This window comes from Elephas maximus, chromosome 15, assembly GCF_024166365.1.
Source record: "Elephas maximus indicus isolate mEleMax1 chromosome 15, mEleMax1 primary haplotype, whole genome shotgun sequence".
NCBI classification, from domain to species: domain Eukaryota; kingdom Metazoa; phylum Chordata; class Mammalia; order Proboscidea; family Elephantidae; genus Elephas; species Elephas maximus.
In genome coordinates, this window is record NC_064833.1 from 72632753 (window position 1) to 72654944 (window position 22192).

A 22192-nucleotide genomic window follows, 5' to 3' on the forward strand; every position below is an offset into this window, starting at 1 on the left:
TCACGTGGGGTTGCTTTGAGTCGAAACCGACACCACCTAAAAACAACAACATGCTGAGTACTAGGGACACTGGAGATTCAACGGTAGAATTCTCACCTTCCACATGGGAGACCCAGGTCTGATGCCCAGCCGACATACTTCATGTGCAGCCACCACCCACCTATCACTGGGGTCTTGATTGCTATGATGCTGAACAGGTTCAGAGGAGCTTCCAGATTAAGACGGCCTAGGAGAAAAGGCCTGGTGATCTACTTCGGAAGATGAACTAACGAAAACTCTACGATTGCAATGTTCTAGTGGGCAACTGATCACGGAGACAGCGCGGGACTGGACAGCGTTTAGTTCCCTTGTGCAAGGAGTCACCATGAGCAGGGGGGCTGACTCAACGACAGCTAACAGCCACAACATGCTGAGTACTGATTGTGACATTGATGCTTTCAAGACTGGGAAACAGAAATGGGATCTGTTCCCTGTCAGGGTATGTCTCACTTCATGCTCTCTAAACTTCTGCTTCATCTGGCCTCTTTGGGGAGTTACTGACAGACACTAATGCCTGTTCTGCCTTCCTAAGGGCTGAAAAGATCTCAGTAGCTCAGGCCTGGGCCAGGGATGAGTGGACTGCAGATCTGCTTGTCTTTAGTAGCTGTGACTGCAGCATTAAACACTGCCTCTGGTCTGGTGGATTCTCTGGGTGGATGCAGACCATGGGGCATAGGAATCACCCCTTTCCATTCTGCTGAGGTAGTGTGTGCCGGTGTGGCAAGCATGGGCCACTGTCTTGTTCTTTATGGCTATACAATGAGTGATGCAGGTTAATCGCACTGTATCCATTGCCACTGTGACTGAACTATCGATTTCTCATTGGGAAACTACCAAAAACTATTCTGCAAAAAAAAAAAAAAAAACAAACTCAGAATGCGTCATTAAGGTTGTTGAGAACAGTGGATGGGATAATATTCTCTTCTATAGCTGGAAGGGAGGCCTGGTGGTGAAGTGGTTAAGAGCTGTTAACCAAAAGACTGGCAGTTGGAAGCCACCAGCTGCTCCTTAGAGACCCTGTGGGGCAGTTCTACCCTGTCCTTTAGGGTCGTTATGAGTCGGAATCGACTCGACGGCAATGAGTTTGGTTTGGTTTTGGTTATAGTTGGAAGAGCTTAATTATATTTTAAGCAGAAATTTCTTGCTTCTCTGCCTTTTAGACTTTTGATGCCTAAAATGCAAATTGTGCTAGTTAATAGAACATGATGTCGTAGAAATGATACGAAGTTTCACACTGAAAAATCAAAACAAGACTCACAAGGTGGGAGGATAAGAAGAAAATAGAGAGAGCCCTGAACGCAGGTGGAAAAATCTGGATTTTGCCACTGCTTAGCTTGGGCAGGCCATTTAACTCTCTTGATTTGCATTTCTCAACTGTGAAATGGGGACAGTAAGAATAGCTTATTTGTGGAGGAACAAATGGCATGATGTCATTAAAGTGCTTCATTCAAGGAGCTATGTAAAGGGACCTGTGATTTTCCTTTGTGCTTTCCTCAACCCCACCAGGTTTCATTTTCTCCTGCCTTTTCCACCTTTCTCTCTGTGTAATCTACATGTGACTTCCAAAAGTGGAGATAAGAGCAGAGAGGTAAATTACTTTTTTCTATGTTTTAAGATTTAAAGTGATGATGTTGACTTATGATTAAAAATATCAGTTATTAATCCTCCTCCTCTTTCCCCACACCATCTCCCCACCCTCGCAGCAAGAAGGCTGGCTGCATTATTGTTCTAAACTGTGCTACCAGGTGGAAGACTGGCTGGGGCTGCCACGAAGCTGGCTGTAATGAGGTTGGTGTCACTGACACAAGGGCACTGCCGACTCGGCCAGCTTGAGGAGAGGGACGGTCCAGGCCACAGCTGAGGCCCAGTACTGCTAAGAAGAGCTGTCCCACTGCCAGAATTTCGGGTTGGGATTGGGGAGTTTGCCATTGCTCCTGCAGGGATGGAGATGCTGTAAAAGCAATCAGCCGCGGACCAGGATGCTGTGTAGTGTTCGGGTCAGCGGTTACCGGGAGTGGGAGAAATGGCAGTACTTGAAAATCCTGCAAGATCTGCCAGGTTTGCAGTTTCTGCAGAGTTAAAAATCAAGGATCTGGGAACAGTGCTTTGGGCGGAGTATGTGATGGGCTATCGGCGCTGGGCAAGACCGTGGCAAGAAATCGAAATCATTCTACACGTGCCAACTAATTTCTTTCCAAATCGTCTCTATGAAAAAGGTCTGGATGGGGAAAATGTCCCATTAATCCGAACGACTTTACCAAAATCACAAAGAGAGCTTGAATTACTTGATTGATACATTAACTTTTATAACAAATCTTTACCATTCCTGATTCAAATATCTTAGGATTTGATTCTTCCATGCTATGAAACCTTAAATTTTCCCTGTTTATCATGTCTTGAAAAATTCACAAAATGCGAACTTCAATAACAAATTATTGTCATCTGCATCACTTACACCAGTCGTAGATGCGTGGGATTCACGTATGCTTGGCTTCCTAAAGGGGCACCACATTTACAGGGATTGCAGTGACCCATTGTTTGATGAGTGATAATAACAACCAAAAAACTACAAAAAAAAAAAAAAACAGTTGCTGTCCCATCCACTCAGACTCACGATGACACAGAGGGTTTTCAATGGCTGCTTTTTCCAAAGCAGATTGCCAGGCCTTTCTTCTGAGGCACCTCTGGGTGGATTCAAACTGGGTAGCAGCTGAGCATGTTAACCATTTGAATCACCAAACACAACTCTTATTAATTGTGCAGGATTGTTTGTAAATGTCTTTGTCTCATGATAAGGTTAATGCCATATATATATACACACACATACATATATTCTGTCTTAAGTATATTCTATTTTCTCATGCCAACAGAGTTATAGAACAGTAGAAGGTGGTATTTCCCATCTTAAAAATGGCTTTTTTAAATACCATACTTAATGGTCTGACTGTGACTAGAGGAATCCCGGCAGGCATGGTCCCCAAACCTTCTGTTGGCACAGGACAGGAACCATTTCCGAAGACAACTCATCAGACATGAAAGGGACTGGACAGTGGGTAGGAGAGAGATGCTGAAGAAGAGTGAGCTAATTATATCAGGTGGACACTTGAGAGTGTGTTGGCAGCTCTTGTCTGGAGGGGGGATGGGAGGATAGAGAGAGTTGGAAGCTGGCAAAATTGTCACGAAAGGAGAGACTGGAATGGCTGACTCATTAGGGGGAGAGCAAGTGGGAGTATGGAGTAAGATGTATATAAACTTATATGTGAGAGACTGACTTGATTTGTAAACGTTCACTTGAAGCTCAATAAAAGTTAATAAAAAAAAAGACATAAAAAAATAAAATAAAATAAGCATTACTGAAAAAGAAAAAAAAAAAAAAGTGCCATAGGAAAAAATGGCTTTTTTAAACAATTGAATGTGTTACTTCTGAAAGCATGCAAAAAAAAAAAAAAAAAAAATGATAAAACAGTAAACTTTTTTTTTTAAACCCAAACTATGGAATTGGTAGGAAAAAAACAGATGTTTTTAGCTAAAAGCAAAGGGGAAAAAGAAGTTGGGGAAGAAGGGAACAAGAAGCAGATAATAAATCTGCCTGGAATGTTTCCAGTTCCCTAAGACTCATTATTTTTTTCCCCAATGAGCAAAAGACCATTAAAAGCTGAGACTAGTTACTCAGGGGAATGGAAATTGAAATACCTGTAGGGATAGAGGTAACCCTGGTGGTGTAGTGGTTAAGTGCTGTGGCTGCTAACCAAAAGGTTGGCAGTTCGAATCCACCAGGTACTCCTTGGAAACCCTATGGGGCAGTTCTACTCTGTCCTATAGGGTTGCTATGAGTTGGAATTGACTCGCCGGCAACAGGTTTTTTTTTTTTTTGGTAGGGACAGACAGGTAAGATACATAAGTGAAGCCACCTAGCCGTAAGAAAAATCACCCGCCGTTGTATTTTTTCATTTTTCACATTTGATAGAGATGTGAGTTTATAGAACTATTTCCCAACTCTAAGAATACCAACAGTGTGGGCATGATGACAAACGACAATTGCTACTTGGCCTAAGGGTCACGGACAAGGGAGGGGGTGGGTACTGTGGTGACCTGGGGACCCAGGCCCCACCTACAGGGAGCAGCTTCGACACCCTCCCTTCCGCCCCCCGCCCCCACGCCACCTTCAAGCATCTAACTGACAACTGCTTCCTGGGAATGCAAGTCCTAGTTCTGAATGTTCAAGAAAAGTCAGAATCTGGATTTTTTGTTTTTACTCGAAATCACCTGATTGTAACATTTTGGCTGAATTTTAAGGAGTGTGCTAGTCTAGTGAAACCTATCTGTGGGCTAGCTCTGGGCTGTAGACACCATTTGTGACCTCTGCTTTAAAGCAGCAAAGTATCTCCATCTATGCATGGCTCCTTAATTCATCTTATGATCTAAAAGCAACATCAGGCCAGCGTTACCAAGATGTTAGCATCAATCCAAATCCCTAGGAATATATGAAATGCCATATTGAGTCAGATCAATGGTCCAATCGGCTCAACATTTTGTTTCTCAGAGTGGCACCAAGGGACTCTTTGGGAGAGATTTAGAGCCTAATCTCTACAGCTGTACCCTCTGCAAGTTAGGGGAGTCTTTCTATTTATGAATGTAAGTTTGTATTTTTTTTATTTTGTCAAGTATAACTATATGAAATTGCCATTTCAACATTTTTTACATGTACAATTCAGCGACATGAATTATTTTCATCATGTTGTGTAATGATCACTGCTACCTGTTTCGAAATTTTTCCGTTGACCTTAACAGAAGTTCAAAAAAAGGAAAGCAAAAACAAACCCATTGCCATTGAGTCGACTCCAACTCATAGAAACCCTACAGGACAGAGTAGAAATTGCCCCACAGGGCTTCCAAGGATGGCGGATTCAAATTGCTGACCTTTCGGTTAGCAGTCGTAGCTCTTAGGCGCTACATCACCAGGGTTTCTTCAGTGCCCCCCAAACAATGACTCCCTCTGTCCTCCTCCTTCCATGCCTGGTAACCACTAATAGACAATTGCCTATTCTAGATATTTCCTATAAGTGGAATTACACAGTATTTGCCCTTTTGTGATTTCTTCTTTTTTTATCGATAAAATATTTCAAGTGTAGGGAATAATATAATAAACAGCTCACCTGCTTTATCAAACTTAACATTTGATCGTAATTGCTTCAGACATATTTTTTTATTTTATAATAAAATCTGGGTAAGTGATGCTCCCTGTACCACTTTATCCCCAGAGGTAAACATTATCCTACACTTCAGGGTTGATCATTTGCACGCGCATTTTGCTAGCTTGGAAAATGTGTAAATACTCCATTCATTAGCTCATTCTAAAAACCTGAACTATTTTCTAAAACAACATCTTAAGTTGGGGAAAAAGCAAATCCAGAAGTCAGGAGTCATTTCATCTTTCCACAGATTAACCTTCCTCCTGGGTAATGATCTCTGTCCTACCCACCCAAGTAGGCTGGGATGACAATAAAGTCCAATAATGTGGATGACAGTTCTTTAGAAAAAGATAAAGTGTTATACATACGCAAGGTTCTAGCACTTTTATTAATGAATCCCTTATGTGCATTACTTCACAAAGTATTAGTTTATTTTATTTGACCTCAGACAAAGTCGAGGGAGCGGTCCCTGTTCCTCCTGAACAAATCCTTTCCTCCCCAGCTTGATTTCATAAACTTTGGTTATAGCCTATCTCAGCCTTTGTCTCCCTAGACAAAGAGGTAGAATTGTTTTATTCTTTTCCAATAGGAAAAGTATTCTATTACAATACTTGTAATTGCCTTTCTAAGCCTTTTCTAAGTCTGTTATATCTTTTCGGAGGCACAGTAGCCAAAATTGCCTGCAGTATCACAGGTGCAAATACTTAAAAGTATTGCACAGGCAAAGACTTACTCAAGCACTTGGCAAACATAATTACGTTTAAATAGAAAACAAAACCCAGTCTAGAGCAGTGAGGTTCAAGGATAAGAGAACATCATTATTAAAGGATGGGCTGCAGTCTCTATGAAGTCATACCTACTACCTGAGTTTTCTGTTGAGAAAAGAGGTCTTCTCTGAATTTTTATCCATGCTTCACTGTGGTTCACTGTCACTTTTTTTTTTTTTTAATAATATTTTATTGTGTTTTTGGTGAAGGTTTACACAGCAGTTTAGGTTCCCATTCAACAACCTCTACACAAGTTCTGCAGTGTCATTGGTTACATTCTTTATCATGAGTGAACATTCTTATTATTTCCGTTCTGGTTTTTCCATTGGATCACTGTCATCTTGTTTCGTCAACTAGGTAATAGAGACCAGGTGGATGGAACCTATCTTAAGCTTCTGTTCTCTCTCAGAACCTGGAACATTACTATGCATTTACAGGTTTTTTTAAGGAAGGGCTCAATAAATGTTTGTTGATAGGCTGATTCATGGAAAGGGTGATGGTTGAAAGTGTCGCTGTGGAGAACTGACCCTAAAAAGGTCCCAGTCTCACCATATGCTAGCTCACCACAAGCTACACAGCCTCTCTAGGCCTCGTTTTCCCATGCATAAAGTGAGGAGAGTAACAGTAACCGCTTCAGAGAGTTATCGTGAAGATTAAATGAGCTAATGCTTAGCATGGTATTTGACTAAAAAATCAAGGAAGCAGGTAAGGCAAGTATGTTGGGAATGCCTGAATTACTGAACCTAGTCTACAACCCTTCACTGTTACATCCAGGCATCTTGAATAGAAGTTCCCAGTTGTTGCTGAGCCAATTCTGACTCATGGTGACCCATGTGTGTCAGAGTAGAACTGTGCTCCACATAGTTTACAAGGTTGCGCCCTTTCAGAAGCAGATTGCCAGGCCTTTCTTCTGAGGTGCCTCTGGGGGGATTCAAACCTCCAATCTTTCATTTAGTAGTCCAGCACTTAACTGTTTGCCCCACCCACAGATTCCTAAAAGAAAGCTAGTATTTAGCAATTGCTTCACAACTATTTACTAAATGAGGAAACTAACTACAGGAACAAGGGTAAAGTTTTGCATTGTTAAAAAAAAATAAATTTATCAGTCAAAGTGCTTTTTTAGAGACAAATGATCTATACTGAAGAGGCAGACCATGACAGATTCCCATACTCATTTCGTTGTGTTAGCTTTTTCAGACACCTGTGGGTTCGTCTGAAGTTTATGTAGCACCTACTATATCCTTAGCAGAAACCCTGGGGGCATAGTGGTTAAGTGTTACGGCTGCGAACCAAAAGGTCAGCAGTTTGAATCCACCAGCTGCCCCTTGGAAACTCTATGGAGCAGTTCTACTCTGTCCTATAGGGTCACTCTGAGTTGGAATTGACTCAGTGGCAACCAGTTTGGTTTTTATATTCTTAGCACAGTCCTGGGCACTGGAGATTGCAACATAAACGAAACACTGTCCTGCCTTCTAGTTGCTCTCAGTCAAGTGGAAGAGACAGCCTTGAAAGTGCGCGCGTAAATACAGGTGATCCTGGTGACAGGTGCGCGCGCGTAAATACAGGTGATCCTGGTGACAGGTGCAGGGTTTGGAGGTGTGCAAGGAAAGTTCCACTGATGCTGGTGGAGAGGAGGGAACAACCCTCATGGGAGACATCTGCAGTGGGCATGAAGGACAGGGCTTCTCCAGGAGGAAAAGGGGGGAAAGGATAGGGAATGAGGTGTGCAAGGGTATGAAACAGGGTGATGGGGGTGAAGTGTTTGACACCTTCAGGAATGGGTGTCTTCCATGAAGCACAGGGTGGTGTGGGGGAAAGGCAGGGGCCACAGGGTTCAGACTTCATTTGCCTGCAGAGGAGATGGGGCTTAATCCTCTCAGCAAAGGGAATCCATGGAAGGGCTTTAAACAGGAGTATCCTGGTCAGATACTTGAAATACAACTCTGGTAACAAGACGGGAGGGGAGGGGTTGGGCAGGTGATCACCAGTCAGGGTAAACCTGGGGAGGTGGGAAGGATCTAAAGGTTCCTGCTATAGCAAAAGGGATGGATGTGACAGACGTTAGGGGAGGTGAATTCAAATGTGTTTTCTTCATTTTCCTTTCAACTACCAGCTGCATACATAATAAAGTCATACCCGAAGGACCTTTCATTTTGGCATGTCACCTGAAAATCAATACTTTTGTTTAAAAAGTGAAGTGAGAGACAGCAGACTCTGCAAGTCAACTTCAATAATAATCACCCCTGGTGGCTTTTAGAGCATTTGTTTCCAGCTGGACCCAAGGAGTTATCTTTGTTGAGATTCCACGATTTGGTTTCCCACTGGACATCTAAATTCCCTTGATGCAGATCAAGTCCCAGCACGGAGGGTTTTATTCTTAAGAACCATAGACAGAAGAGCTGGGTAAGAGGCCCAAGGCATTCTGCTAGCATTGAGTCTAAACATGTTACTGACGGTCAAGTTCAATGACAGAGAAGCCTAGCAGGGTGATGCCTGAGAGCCTAGGGATTTGAGACCAGGAACGGAAATGAGGAGTAGTGGTGAAAACATGTAAGAGCAAGCTTTTTATCTGTTCTGCTGGAGAAAACCCCTTATAAGACCTTGACTCCAGGCTTATGGATAAGGCCCTAGGGCTGGCCGTTAAAGAAGGTCGGAAGATGAGAAATCCAATCAAATGATACAGGCGTTATTCCCACCCACCGGATTCTGCACTGACTCCAAGTGCCCTAAAATTAACCCTGGTGAGCTAATTCTTCAGAAAAACATCAAACTGAGGTGGCAGTAGGTAAGTTAGTATCAAAAGGTTTGTAAGACACCGTAATTTTCAATTAGCGTGCAATTACTAGAAGAAGCTGTGAATAAATAATCCATTCTAATGATAATACCCACTACAAGTTTTTTCATGCATATTGCATAGAAACACACTCATAATCTCATACTCTTTGAAACAATTTTGTCCAAATATTTTTACAATCTCCTGATCAAGAGTTTCCAAGGTAGTGACCAAATCCTTGGCTTCTAGAATTTCATATTTACTCTCTTCTGTACCCTCCTATTCTCCTAAGCCCCTCCCCAGACTGTTTAAAATCTTAAGAGCCCAAATGTAATGTTGAAACCCTAGCAAAAATGCCCTGTAATCAGTATACGTTTATTTTATAAACTACGTGGTTGGCCAAGGTACTAAGTGCAAAAAACAAAAAATGCATCGCCTATTACCTGTAAGGCTGGGACACAGTCATTGGAACAAAAGGAATTAACAAGTGAAGAATTCATGTCTCACCCAGCTCCACATCCTGGTCGTCAGTGAGCACCAGGATAATGTTGGGTCGAATGTTCTTTCGTTCCTGTTGTATCCGTCCTCGGAACCTTGGGGATCTGACAGTCAAACACAGGCTCCCCAGCAATTCTGTACCCAGCACAGCCAAAACCAGGGCACAGCAAGAATACTTCATTGTAGTTAGTCCAAATGTCACAAAACTGACAAGACGTCACAGGCTCCTGTTTCTGAAGGTCTGGGCAGGCAGAGAGAAAGCGAGAGACTCAAATGAAATCCAAACACCAAAACAGGGTGCAGAAAAAGTGCTACAGGTCAGTCCAAACTGACATATAAACTGGCAGAAAAAGGGCTGCACATGAGTCAGAAGAAGGAAACCCTCCCAAGTGTTGGGGAGTTTTTTATGCCCTTGATTATTTTGTAAATTCACTTTCTTCCTTTTTTCTCATCCCAACTTCTCCTATTTTAATTCATTGCCAAAATATATTTTCCAAAGTGGAACTTGTATGTAAGAGCTTTCTGACAAGAGCTAATACCTTGAATTAGGTATCCTGGTTGAATACTCAGTTTCTGCACTCAGAGGTGTTCAGAACATCTGCAGGTGGGGTCCTGGAAGGAGGAGAAAAAATACAAAGGAAATATCAGTAAAGGTTTTTGAAACAGATTTTTTTTATTTGAAGTAGTCCCTTGAAATAACATATTACATATATACATATACATGTTTTTCTTCTTCTTCCTTACGCTAAGGAAGAAGCAAAATGAAGCAACATTTCTCGATATCTTCATTTCATAAACACTTCCATAAAAGGATGTTAAGGTTATCATCAGGGCTCAGAATGCAAACTGCACTTTAAACACCCCATCAAAACTAATGATGGATTAGAAAGGGCCATTGGTGCCTATGGACCCCAGTGCACTGGAGAGGAGTGTTCGCATCTGGGGAGCCACGAGAGCCAGGAAGCGTTTTGGCGGAGCGTCAACTCACCTGCGCTCCATATTTAGTACTTATCAAGCTGAATGAAACCAAAGCTGTCATTTGTCATCTGCATTGCCACTCACGACCCAGGAGAGTCCTTTCTGCTGACAAAGACTTCATAGTAAGTGACGGGAGGACCACCTTTCCCAGCCTTGGAAAAGCTCCTAACTGTCCCCCATCAATCATCGGGGGAAGGGGCGCCTCCTCCCGGCAAGCCGGTCCCTGGGTCCAGCCCGCACCTTCCGTGCTCCTGGCCTGCCGGGCTGCGCGCCGGCGCCTGAGCGGACAGAGCCCTCCTCGGCTGTCAGTCACCAGCCTCCCTATTGTCAAGCCCCGTGCGCCGCCGCCAGCACCGCCAGCACCGAGGTTTTGCTTTGCCGCAGCGGATCTAAACCTGCAAAGCAAAGTGATTGATTGGCTGGGAGACTGGAGGTGAGCGGCTACACTTCCACATTAAAAATAAAAGAAAATAAATAAAATCCACAGGGAAGCGCTGCAAAAATCTGCAAAGCTTCACAGGAGACTTTTGAAAGGCTTGGAAAAATGCCCCTCTTCCTTGAGAACAGTAACTTGCGGAAAAGCTTTTCTCCTAGACTTCTGAAAGACAGCATAGGGCTCATTAAAATAAACAAATCTTTCTTTTAGGTGCACGAGGGCACGTGCATCTGGGAATTTAGGCAGTCCTAAAATTAATTAGGTAGGAGCCTGTGTCTTTGGCCCCTCTGGCCCCACACACCTGAGGATTTGTATTTTGATGTGCAACAACAAACTGGCATCGGATAAAAAAGGTAACTAATTAAGTGTAAGCACTGCATAGCTGCAGGAAAGGGCCGCCCTCCATTGCACATGTCCATGACCTCAATTCTGGGGGGTGACATGGGCCCAAGGAAGAACAAAGATTGTACACGGTGTACCCCGCCATACACATTATTTTGTCTTACACAAACACACATACACACACCCCTATTATTTTAAAGTTTATGAGCGTTTTATAAACAGTTCTAACGCTTTTCACTCTGCAGCCTGTAATTACTTTGTGTATGTAGAAAAGCGAGCGAGAGAGAAGAAACCCCCAAGAAATAGGTTTTTAAACGAAACTCCACCGTTGGTAGCACGGCAACCCTGACTGCATTATCTGCTGAACAAGGCAGCTCGGACTGACCCCGTGGCTCCTGGAAAGTCAATAGGTAAGATTCGGGGTTGTTTTTAATAACGCCGGGTTAGTTCAGTGATGGCTGGGCGTGCTGAACACTGAAAGCCTGCAGTTATACTGCACCGACTGTTTGGTTTCTGTGCATTTGTTTTAAATCATGAGAAACCTGATACAAGCACGAAAGGAAAGGAAGACTAAAGAAATAAGATGAGGGAGAGTGGCTTTCTCCCACAAAGAGCGCAAGCCTGGGGCTAAATAGTGAAATACAGACATTTCTTAGAGGCTTGGTCCTTTAAGCAGCGAAACTTCACTTACCTCTCAAAGCCTGCAAGGGTGTATGAAAAAAGAGAGCAGGGAATTCTTGCACCCACTATACTAGAAATCAACCCTGTGCAGACAGAAGTGACCAGAAAAATGCAATCAGCCTCACTGCATTGAGTAAACGGTGGCACTTGGAGTTTAAATCAGCAGCCATGCACGAAACTGAAAATTCCTGACAATTAAGGCTTAGATAACATTACCTGGAGCCCACCCAACATTACTAGCTATTCTTTGCTTTATCCTACTTGCTTTACTTCCTTTAGGAAAAAGAAAATTAGCTTTACTGTTTTGTTACCTTGTCTAAACTAGTCGAAAATCATTTCCTGACAAAGAAAAGAGAGATAAGGGTACTGTGGTTTTTTTCTGATTAAGGGACCTTCCCTTCTGGTGAGTTAACCCTTTGGTGACCCACTTATTTTCTGCTTTGAATTTTTTGTTGATACCATGTGTTTTCACTAATGGAAGCATGCTGAATCATTGAGTGTGTCTGAATTTTTGGTAGGTACTATGGATTTTTTTTTCTTGCCCTCTCCCACAAGCCTACCCTAAGTATTTAGAGGTACATATGAAGTACCACCAATTCTTCCCCAGAGCGCCCACTGAGGGCTATTGGTACATATGTGTAACCAATAAAAATCTTTCAAAATTTCTATTTTTCCTACCAAAAATTTAGACACCTCATACCTGTAAAAACTAACTTGTGGCACATACCCATTTCTTTGGTTTCAAACAGTCATAAAGGCCCTGCCCTGTGGCAGCACCCACTGTCAGTAACACAGCAGCTTCCCAACAAACCCCAGAGGCTGAAAAAGTTCATAGTCCCTGTACGTACCACCAGGCATGAGAGGGTTTAAAGGTGTAGAAGAGATCTACATTATTTTTCTGCCGTAAGTTATTATTCAGAGCCCTGGTGGCTTAGTGGTTAAGATCTCGGCTGCTAATCAAAAGGTCAGCAGTTCAAATCCACCAGCCACTCCTTGGAAACCGTATGGGGCAGTTCTACTCTGTCCTATAGGGATGCTATGAGCTGGAATCGAATCTATGGCGATGGGTTTGGTTTTGGGTTTTTTTAGTTTATTATTCATTCAGGGCATTCATATGTATAAGTATTGAAAGTGAGTGGTAAAGATAATTGAACTTTCAGACAGGTCTGGCCAGCAGGAGATTCCCATCTTTGATCCCATCTCTCCTCACTAAAACACACACAAAACACACCACTCTAGAAAAATTCACACAGACAATTCTTTATTCAAAAATGACTTTTTTAGAACCTGTCATCTTCTCACTGCCTGGTTTTCAACTCCTGACAGAAAAAATGCAGAGGAGACCAGCACAAGATGTGAATTGGATACTTTGTGGTAGACGACAAGTGTCCTTAGAGACAATTTGTCTTGAGAAATAGTAGAAAATGTGAGAAATGTAAAAAGAGGTTTTTCTCACACATGGAAAGTGAGCTTGAAGAACGGCGTTGTACCAGAATACAAGTGGCCTTTTTTCCAAGCTATATAATGGAAACACCCATTGTAGTTATGGTCAACTGGTGTTAAAGTTTTCAGGCTTTTGTGTAGGGCAGTCAGGTCAAAGTATGAATGTGGCCTTAAAAGTTTCAAGTCACTTATAACAGAAAAAAATGACATAGAAGTCTTCATGTCAATTGCACAGAAACCTACCTGTATTTTTACAAAAATAACACGTCTTCGTTTGCTTGCCAACTGTACCCCAGCCCCCAGGTAGTTTTATAAGTGCGCTGTGCTAATTTTTTTTACATCAACATGTAAAAAAAAATTGGCATTATAGTGCTTACAAAACTACTTTGCAGGGGGAAGGTGCGGTTGGCACACAAACACAGAAGGTGCACGTTATCTTCTAAAAACATGGTACTTCACATAAACTTGTCTAGCAATGCCTGAAACGAAATCAAAGACCTCATCACTGCACAGGTTTGAGAGGGATCTGTCTTGACCAAACCTTCCTCAGCTGGGCACTTATTACTGAGGTAAAGGGGATGGTGACAATACATTGAAAGTGCCCTGTTTCTTCATGACAGTGATTTGCAAAGTGTAATCTGGGGCACCCTGAAATCCTTTTGGGGGGATCCACAGGTCAAGACTATTTTGATAAGAATCCTAAGACATTACTTGTTTTTTTCACTTTGTTAACATTTGCATTGATGATACAACTGCTTTTGTCATGGTACGAATGAAGGGGGCACCACGTGCAGTGGAAAAAAAAAAAGCCAGTTTCACTTAAGATGAAGCAGTAAAATTATTCATTTTATTAAATCTTGGCCCTCGAATGGACATCTTTTTTTTTTTTTTTTTTTCTGTTTTATAAGCAAGGAGATGCACATAGAGCACCACTGCTGCAAAGTGAAGGGTGACATTGTCCTGAGGAAAGGCACTTGTGTGACCGTTTTGCCAGCTGAGCTAGCCACTTTTATTTCTTCCCCACGGAGCACCATTTTTTACTTGACAGGATAATGTGGACTTGGATATCTGGCAGATATTTTCTCAAAATGAGTGAAATGAGCCTGTCATTTGGAGGAAAACAAGAGACAGTATTTCTTGTATTTGTTGCCAATGATAAAATTCTAGCTTCCAGTATAAAATCAGAATTTTGGAAAAATTATATCTGGTCCTATAAGCTTGGCAGCTTCCCAAGACATAAAATCTTTTCTGAGGAATCTGTGGTAATATTAACAAACGCTATTCTCCGATACTGTCAATCGAACGGTGTTGACATTTGGAGTATCTGCATAATTCAGTGAACTACCCTTCCCCAAATGGCCACGCATAACGTTCCAAAAATCAAACATCGGAAAAAAAAAAAAATCCATTCAAAGTGCAAGATGACCATTGGATTGTAACGTAACAGAGTATGAAAAATTCACTGATACAGTTTCAGATTCCTTACTAAAATCAACCTTTAACAAAGTACTGCTTGTCAAGTTTTGGTGTAGTATCAGACAGAACTGTCTACAATTATCTCAAAGAGCTAAAATACTTCTCCTTTTCCAACTACTCACTTATGTGAGGCTGAGTTTTATTTCTATACTTCAACCAAAAAATTTATTTCAACAGATTGAATGCAGGTATAAAAAGCTGGTTCTCTTTTTTTCAGCCAAACATTCCAGAGGTTTGCAAAAATGCAAAACATTGCCATTTTACTGACCAGTAGTTTTTTGGTTTGGAAGATATACTTATTTTTTCATAAAATATGCCAATTAAGTTACCATATAATGGGTTTATTCTTGTTATTTTGAAAAGAATTAATAAACACTTAAATTTTTTTCAGTTTTAATTTCTAAGCACCAATAGCTGTAAATTACATACATTAAAGCTCTTGAGGTCTTCAGGAAGTTTTTATAATATAAAGGGATACTCAGCCGAAAGGGTTTGAGAATTCCTGGCCTTTGTTATGCCTGATTCTATAGTTAAGCCCAGATCTCAGCTAGGCTTTTAGATCTAGCCCTATTCATAAGCTCCTAGTTCACTTATTTTCATTAAGGTCTTGAAAATGTCCTCAGTTCTAATGTCTGGTATCTCACAGGACTTGTTGATGAGTGATGACGTTCTGTGTTTTTTAACCTGAGGATAACATAGAACTTGACAAAAAAAATGCTCACACATTTAAAGTATGGGAGGGCAGGATCAGAACCACCCGCTCACCACAGCAATGAAACTCTCAAGAATGGGGCAGAAGGACTGTTTCTAGCACAAAGCAATGCCACTCCATAACTACCAGCTGCCGACAAACTGACCCTGACTCACAGCAATCCCATTTGTGTCAGAGTGGAACTGTGCTCCACAGTTTTCAAGGGTTGATTTTTTTAGAAGTAGATTGCCAGGCCTTTCTTCTGAGGTGTGTCTCTGGGTGGACTTGAATTTCCAACCTTTCAGTTAATAGCTGAGTGTGTTAACCATTTGCACTATCCAGGGTAGGCCAGAGTCAAAAAGGGACCCCATATCCAAACAAACCAGTAGAAGAGATTAAGCCAGCAGCATGGAATTATGGGTCGTCCCCCACTTAAGACAGGGTCCCATTCTGACAACTCATTGTAAGATGGTTCTGACGTAAGTCGAATACTTTTTTTTCTTTTAATTTTCATTCTTATTGGCTTTTATTATCAGTATCTTTATAAATCTAATCTTTATTTGTATTTAGGGGTTGTCATGAGAATGATAACATCAGCAAATTACAGGCTGCAACATTGTATGCAGTACATATTACAAATGATAAAATGTCAAAAAAAAAAAAAAATGGACAGTTGTAAATGCAATTCATCGTAACCTGAATATGTCATAAGTTGAGGACGGCCCGCACTTGAGGTTGGATTTAGCCAGAACACACTTATCTTAGCATCAGAAATAAAACAGGATTATACTAGCAAGGAGCTGGTATCTACATGCTGCCCCTCTCCTGCCCGCAATCTACATACTCACATTACTTAGAGTCGCCTTACATAGCCCTTGCCCCTTAATTTTGGTCTTCAAGTTTCCCATATTTCATTTCTTTTCTCCAGAGGAAGGCTTCAAGGTGTGCTATCTTCCTCTTGAAAGTATATGTGAAACCATGAAGGAGCTAATTTCTTCTTTTAACAACCCCATAGCTGGCAAAGCTCATCTGCTGTTAATCCCCAGAAGCCTGTTTCTCAATCTAATTTATTACAACCCCACACCGGTAACAGTCTCCTTCTGGTACAGAAATATTTTTATTCCCCTTTAATAATAAATCCTGTTCCACCAACTAATGAGAGCTGAGAAGTGTATATCTCTGACCAGTAGTACCTTTCTGAATATACCTGGCTAAATGACAAGATCCTTCTTCAACAGTGTTTGTCTTTCTTCCCTTTCTATATGTGTATTTATGCTTTTTTTTTTTTTATCCCCACTATTATGAACCCTGAAATTGCAAGGAAACTTGAGAAGTAATCTCTTCACAAAATTGTTGGCATTGGTTCTCTGGAGTATGGTGAAGGAAAGAGACAGATTTTATTTTACACTTTATTTATGTCTATATTGGACTTTCAATGATCTGCTGTATTATAAAAATAGAAATAAGTAAATTGAAACGTTTTCTAGAGCTTCCCTCTGTCTGCTCATGGACGAAGAGAATAGATAGGACTTAAGAACGATAAGCATGAAGTGAGAAAACTATAACAAGAAATGTACTTTTGACATCGAAACTCATAAAGGTAGGAACTAACACCACATAAAAAGTTAGAGTTTACCAGGGGCATTTTTGAGAAACCAAAATGTCAAAGACTATGATTTGTCCAGCTTCTTTAGAATAGAAATTAGCAAACAAAAGAAATAGACTGATCTAAATCTTATGAAAACAACCAGAAGGACATCCCTGAAGCAGATGCTACAAAGCGTCTAAAGGGTATGATAATGGTTCGAAGGTGGCGGTGAGATCCAAGAGAACAAGAACGAACAGACTAGTGGATTTCGAAGTAAAACGGCATTGGGAATTTCAGTTAAAACAGTTTTGGTTAAAACAGAAATGTTGCTATAAAGAACCAACGTTGGTCTCAGTCATCTGATCTAGTCTTAAAGAATATGGTTTATTCCAATAAAGTTCATTAAGTGTGCCTCCACCACTCATCTGTCAATTTGTCGTACTGTGCTAGCTGGCATGTTACTGTGATGCCGGAAGCTATGCCACGGGTATGTCAAATATTGCCAGCACGGAAATCCATGGCGGAGAGGTTTCGGCAGAGCTTCCAGACTAAGACAGGCTAGGAAGAAACACCTGGTGGTCTACTTCTGAAAAAAAGAAAAAAAACTGACCAGTGAAAACCTTATGAATAGCAGTGGAACAATATCTGAGCCCCTCGGGTTGGTAGGCACTCAAAATATGACTGGAGAAGTGCTGCCTCCTCAGAGTGGAGTCGATCTTAATGAGATGAACAGAGTAAAGCTTTCCGGATCTTCATTTGCTGATGTGGCAAGACTCCAAATGAGAAGAAACAGCTGCAAACATCCATTAATAATCAGAACATGGGATATAGGAATGAATCTAGGAAACCTGGAAGTCCATCAAAAATAAAATGGAGCACTTTAAAATCAATATCCTAGGCATTTGTGAGCTGAAATGGACTGATACTGGCCATTTTGAATCAGACAATCATATGGTCTGCTACACTAGGAATGAAATTGAAGAGGAGTGGTGTCATATTCATTGTCAAAAAGAACATTTCAAGATCCATCCTGAAGTACAACGCCATCAGTCATAGGATAATATCCATATGCCTACTGGAAGAACAGTGATTACGACTATTATTCAAATTTATACACCAACCACTAATGCCGAAGGTGAAGAAACTGAAGATTTTTACCAACTTCTGTAGTCTGAAATTGAATAACATACAATCAAGGTGCACTGATGATTACTGGTGATTGAAATGTGAACGCTGGAAACAAAGAAGGATCAGTACTTGGAAAATATGGCCTTGTTGATAGAAATGACAGGGGAGATCACATGATAGAATTTTGTAAGACCAATGACCTATTCACTAAAAATATCTTTTGTCAACAACATAAACTGTGACTATACACTTGGATCTTGCAGAATAGAATACACAGGAATCAAATTAACTACATCTGTGGAAAGAAACAATGGAGAAGGTCAATATCATAAGTCAGAACAAGACCAGGGGCCAATAGCGGAACAGACCTCAGTTGCTCATATGCAAGTTCAAGTTGTAGTTGACAAAAATTTTAAAAAATCCACGAAAGCCAAAGTACAAATATCCCACCTGAATTTAGAGAGCATCTCAAGAATAGATTTGATATACTGAACACTAATGACTGAAGACTAGACGAGCTGTGGGATGACATCAAGTGAATATATGAAGAAAGCAAAAGCTCATTAAAAAGACATAAGAGAAATAAAAGACCAAAATAGATGTCAGAAGAGACTACAAAACTTGCTCTTGAATGTAAAGTAGCTAAAGTGAATGGAAGAAATGAAGACGTAAAAGAGCTAAAGAGAAGATTTCAAAGGGCGACTCAGGAAGACAAAGTATTATAATGAAATGTGCAAAGAGATGGAGTTAGAAAACCAAAAGGGAAGAACATGGTCGGCATACCTCAAGCTGAAAGAACTGAAGAAAAAATTCAAGCCTCGAGTTGCAAAAATATATCAAGAGAAGATGAAAGGAATACACAGAGTCACTGTACCAATAAGAATTAGTCGATGTTCAACCATTTCGGGAGGTAGCATATGATCAGGAACCAATGGTACTGAAGGAAGAGGTTCAAGCTGCACTGAAGGCATTGGTGAAAAACAAGGCTTCAGGAATTCACAGAAAACCAACTGAGATGTTTCAGCAAATGGATGCAGCACTGGAAACGCTCACTTGTCTATGCCAAGAAATTTGGAAGACAGCTACCTCGCCAACTGACTGGAAGAGATTCATCGTATCTGTGCCCATCCCAAAGAAAGGTGATCCAGCAGAACGTGGAAATTATTGAACAATATTATTAATATTACACACAAGTAAAATTTTGCTGAAGAGAAAAAAAAAAAAAGGTTGCAGCAGTACATCAACAGAAGACTGCTAAAATTCAAGCTGGATTCAGAAGACGACATGGAATCAGAGATATCATTGCTGATGTAAGATGGATCTTGGCTGAAAGCAGAAAATACCAGAAAGATGTTTACCTGTGTTTTATTGACTACGCAAAGGCATTCATTTGACTTTGTGGCTCATAACAAATTATGATTAACTTCTGAAGAATGGGAGTTCTAGAACACTTCACTGTGCTCATTTGAAATCTGTACATAGACCAAGAAGTAATTACTCAAGCAAAACAAGGGTATACTGCATGGTTTAAAATCAGAAAAGGCATGTGTCAGGGTTGTATCCTTTCACCATACTTATTCAATCTGCATACCGAGCAAATAATCAGAGAAGCTGGACTATAGGAAGAAGAATGTGGCATCAGGATGGAAGGAAGTCTTATTAACAACCTGTGATATGCAGATGACACAACCTTTCCTGCTGAAAGTGAAGAGGACTTGAAGCACTTACTGATGAAGATCAAAGACCACAGCCTTCAGTATGGATTACACCTTAACATAAAGAAAATAAAAATCCTCAAAACTAGACCAATAAGCAACATCCTGATTGTCATGGATTGAATTGTGTCTCCCCAAAATATCTGTCATCTTGGCTAGGTCATGATTTCCTTGTAGGATTGTATAACTGACTACCATTTTATCTTCTGATGTGATTTCCCTATATGTTGTAAATCCTATCACTATGATGTAATCAGATGGATTAGCGGCAGTTGTATTGATGAGGTCTCCAAGATTAGGTAGTGTCTTCAACAAATCTCTTTGAGATATAAAAGACAGAAGTGAGCAGAGAGACAGGCAGACCTCAAACTACCAAGAAAGCAGTGCAAGGAGCAGAGTGGGTCCTTTGGCCTGAGGCTCCCACGCTAAAATGCTTCTAGACCAGGTAAAGACTGATGCTTCACAAGGACCTTCCTCCAGAAGGTCCGGCACCCTGAATTCAGAGTTCTAGCCTACTGGACTGTGAGAGAATAAACTTCTCTTTGTTAAAGCCATTGTGGTATTTCTGTTACAGCAGCACTGAATGACTAAGACACTGATAAATGGAGTAAGGGTTGAAGTTGTCAAAGATTTCATCTTACTTGGATCCACAAACACCCATGAAAGCAGCAGTCAAGAAATCAAACGATGCATTGCATTGGGCAAATCTGCTGCAAAAGACCTCTTTTAAAGTGTTGAAAAACAAAGATGTCACTTTGAGGACTAAGGTGCACCTGGCCCAAACCATGGTATTTTCAATCGCCTTATATGCATGGGAAAGCTGGACAATGAATAAGGAAGACCGAAGAAGAACTGATTCATTTGAATTGTGGTGTCTGCAAAAAATATTAAATATAGCATGGACTGCCAGAAGAACGAACAAATCTCTCTTGAAAGAAGTACAGCCAGAATGCTCATTAGAAGCGAGGATGATGAGACTTTGTCTCACATACTTTGAACATGTTATCAGGAAGGATCAGTCCCTGGAGAAGGACACCATGCTTGGTGGGGTAGAGGGTCAGCAAAAAAGAGGAAGACCTCAACAAGATGGACTGACATAGTGGCTGCAACACTGGACTCAAGCAGAACAATGACTGTGAGGATGGCACAGGACCAGGCAGTATTTCGTTCTCTTGTACATAGGGTCACTATGAGTTGGAAGCAACTCAAGGGCACCCAGCAACAACAACAGTCACGTAGTTGCAACCAACTGCAAGTGGGCTGGGAAATTTGATACAGCCAATGAAATGTTTGCTCAGCACTACTGCCTATGTCACAAGCATAAAGTTTTATCAACACCTTACATATTTCTCTGTCTCTCCACACACACATTCGCACACACTTAAGGTACAGAAGTATGTTTACACAGACAGATACTTCCTATTTTAAGAATGAAGAAATATATTCTCAGGCTCCTTTGCAGTTTAAATTTCAATCACTCTTAGGTATTATAAATGTACTTCTAAAGATTTAGGTAAACGTTTTATGTTTCGATCTGGCACAATACAAATTTAAAGTTCCACAATTCTTGTTAATACATTTAAGTTGAAGAAAATACTATTTTTAAAAAGACAATTAGATGTTATATTGATATTTCGAAATCAGTTCTCCAAATGATATCTTTAGTCAAAATCTACAAAAGGAAAGAACACCTGACCTTTACTGTAAAAATTAAGCCACAGTCAAGAGGATTCCCTGCCCTGCTTTCAATGCTATCAAGCTCACCACAGATATAATGCTATTTAGCGTTTTCTAAGAGTTTAAATACAACAGAGTGGAAATATAAGGTCCTTCAGAAAGGTCCTGCTGGCCCCATGAAGAGAGATGGCAAAGGTCTAGGAAATAAGAATGTGAAGGATTAATGACCATTTCGAAAGGCAAGGAAAGAGAATTTGGACCCCTGGTGGCATAGTGGCTAAGAGCTCAGCTGTTAACCAAGAGGTCGCCAGTTCAAATCTACCAGCAGCTCCTTGGAAACACTATGGGGTAGTTCTACTGTGTCCTATAAGGTCACTATGAGAACCGACTTGACGGTACCTAACAATGACAGCTGAAAATTCAGGGGCAAATTATGGAGATTAGCTCTTTTTTTTTTTTTTTTTTTTAATTTTTAACTTAGAGGGGAATCATTTTAAACAAAGCAAAACAAACGTCATACTAAGTCAATGCCTTTGCTCACCCATTTTCAAGAAAACCCTAAAATTCTGATTCATCATGTATGGGTATTTAAAAAAAAATCTCCCTCCTCATAATTTGTACTGAGAAGTATTGTTTTGTGATCTCTCGTACTGTTGATTGAGTACATAATTCTACGTTTCCTGATGACAAAATCACCTTCAACGTGCGCTTCGTAAGTACTAAGTCCCTGTGCTAGCTTCGGATTATCGAGTTTCTTTTAGCTTATAC

The 22192-nt window shown here is 40.8% G+C and overlaps 1 protein-coding gene across 4 annotated transcripts in view; it reads right to left on the bottom strand.

The window, feature by feature from the left end:
* Positions 1–22192, bottom strand: part of SULF1 (sulfatase 1) — a 224025-nt gene that overhangs the window by 81675 nt on the left and 120158 nt on the right. For all 4 annotated transcript variants that reach the window (XM_049853529.1, XM_049853531.1, XM_049853530.1 and 1 more), the window contains 2 exons: positions 9809–9881; positions 9279–9510 (listed from right to left, as the gene is read on the bottom strand). In XM_049853529.1, coding sequence (XP_049709486.1) covers positions 9279–9450 — 172 coding nt within the window. In that variant the 5' untranslated portion in view covers positions 9451–9510; positions 9809–9881. The remainder of the gene's footprint in view (positions 1–9278; positions 9511–9808; positions 9882–22192) is intronic.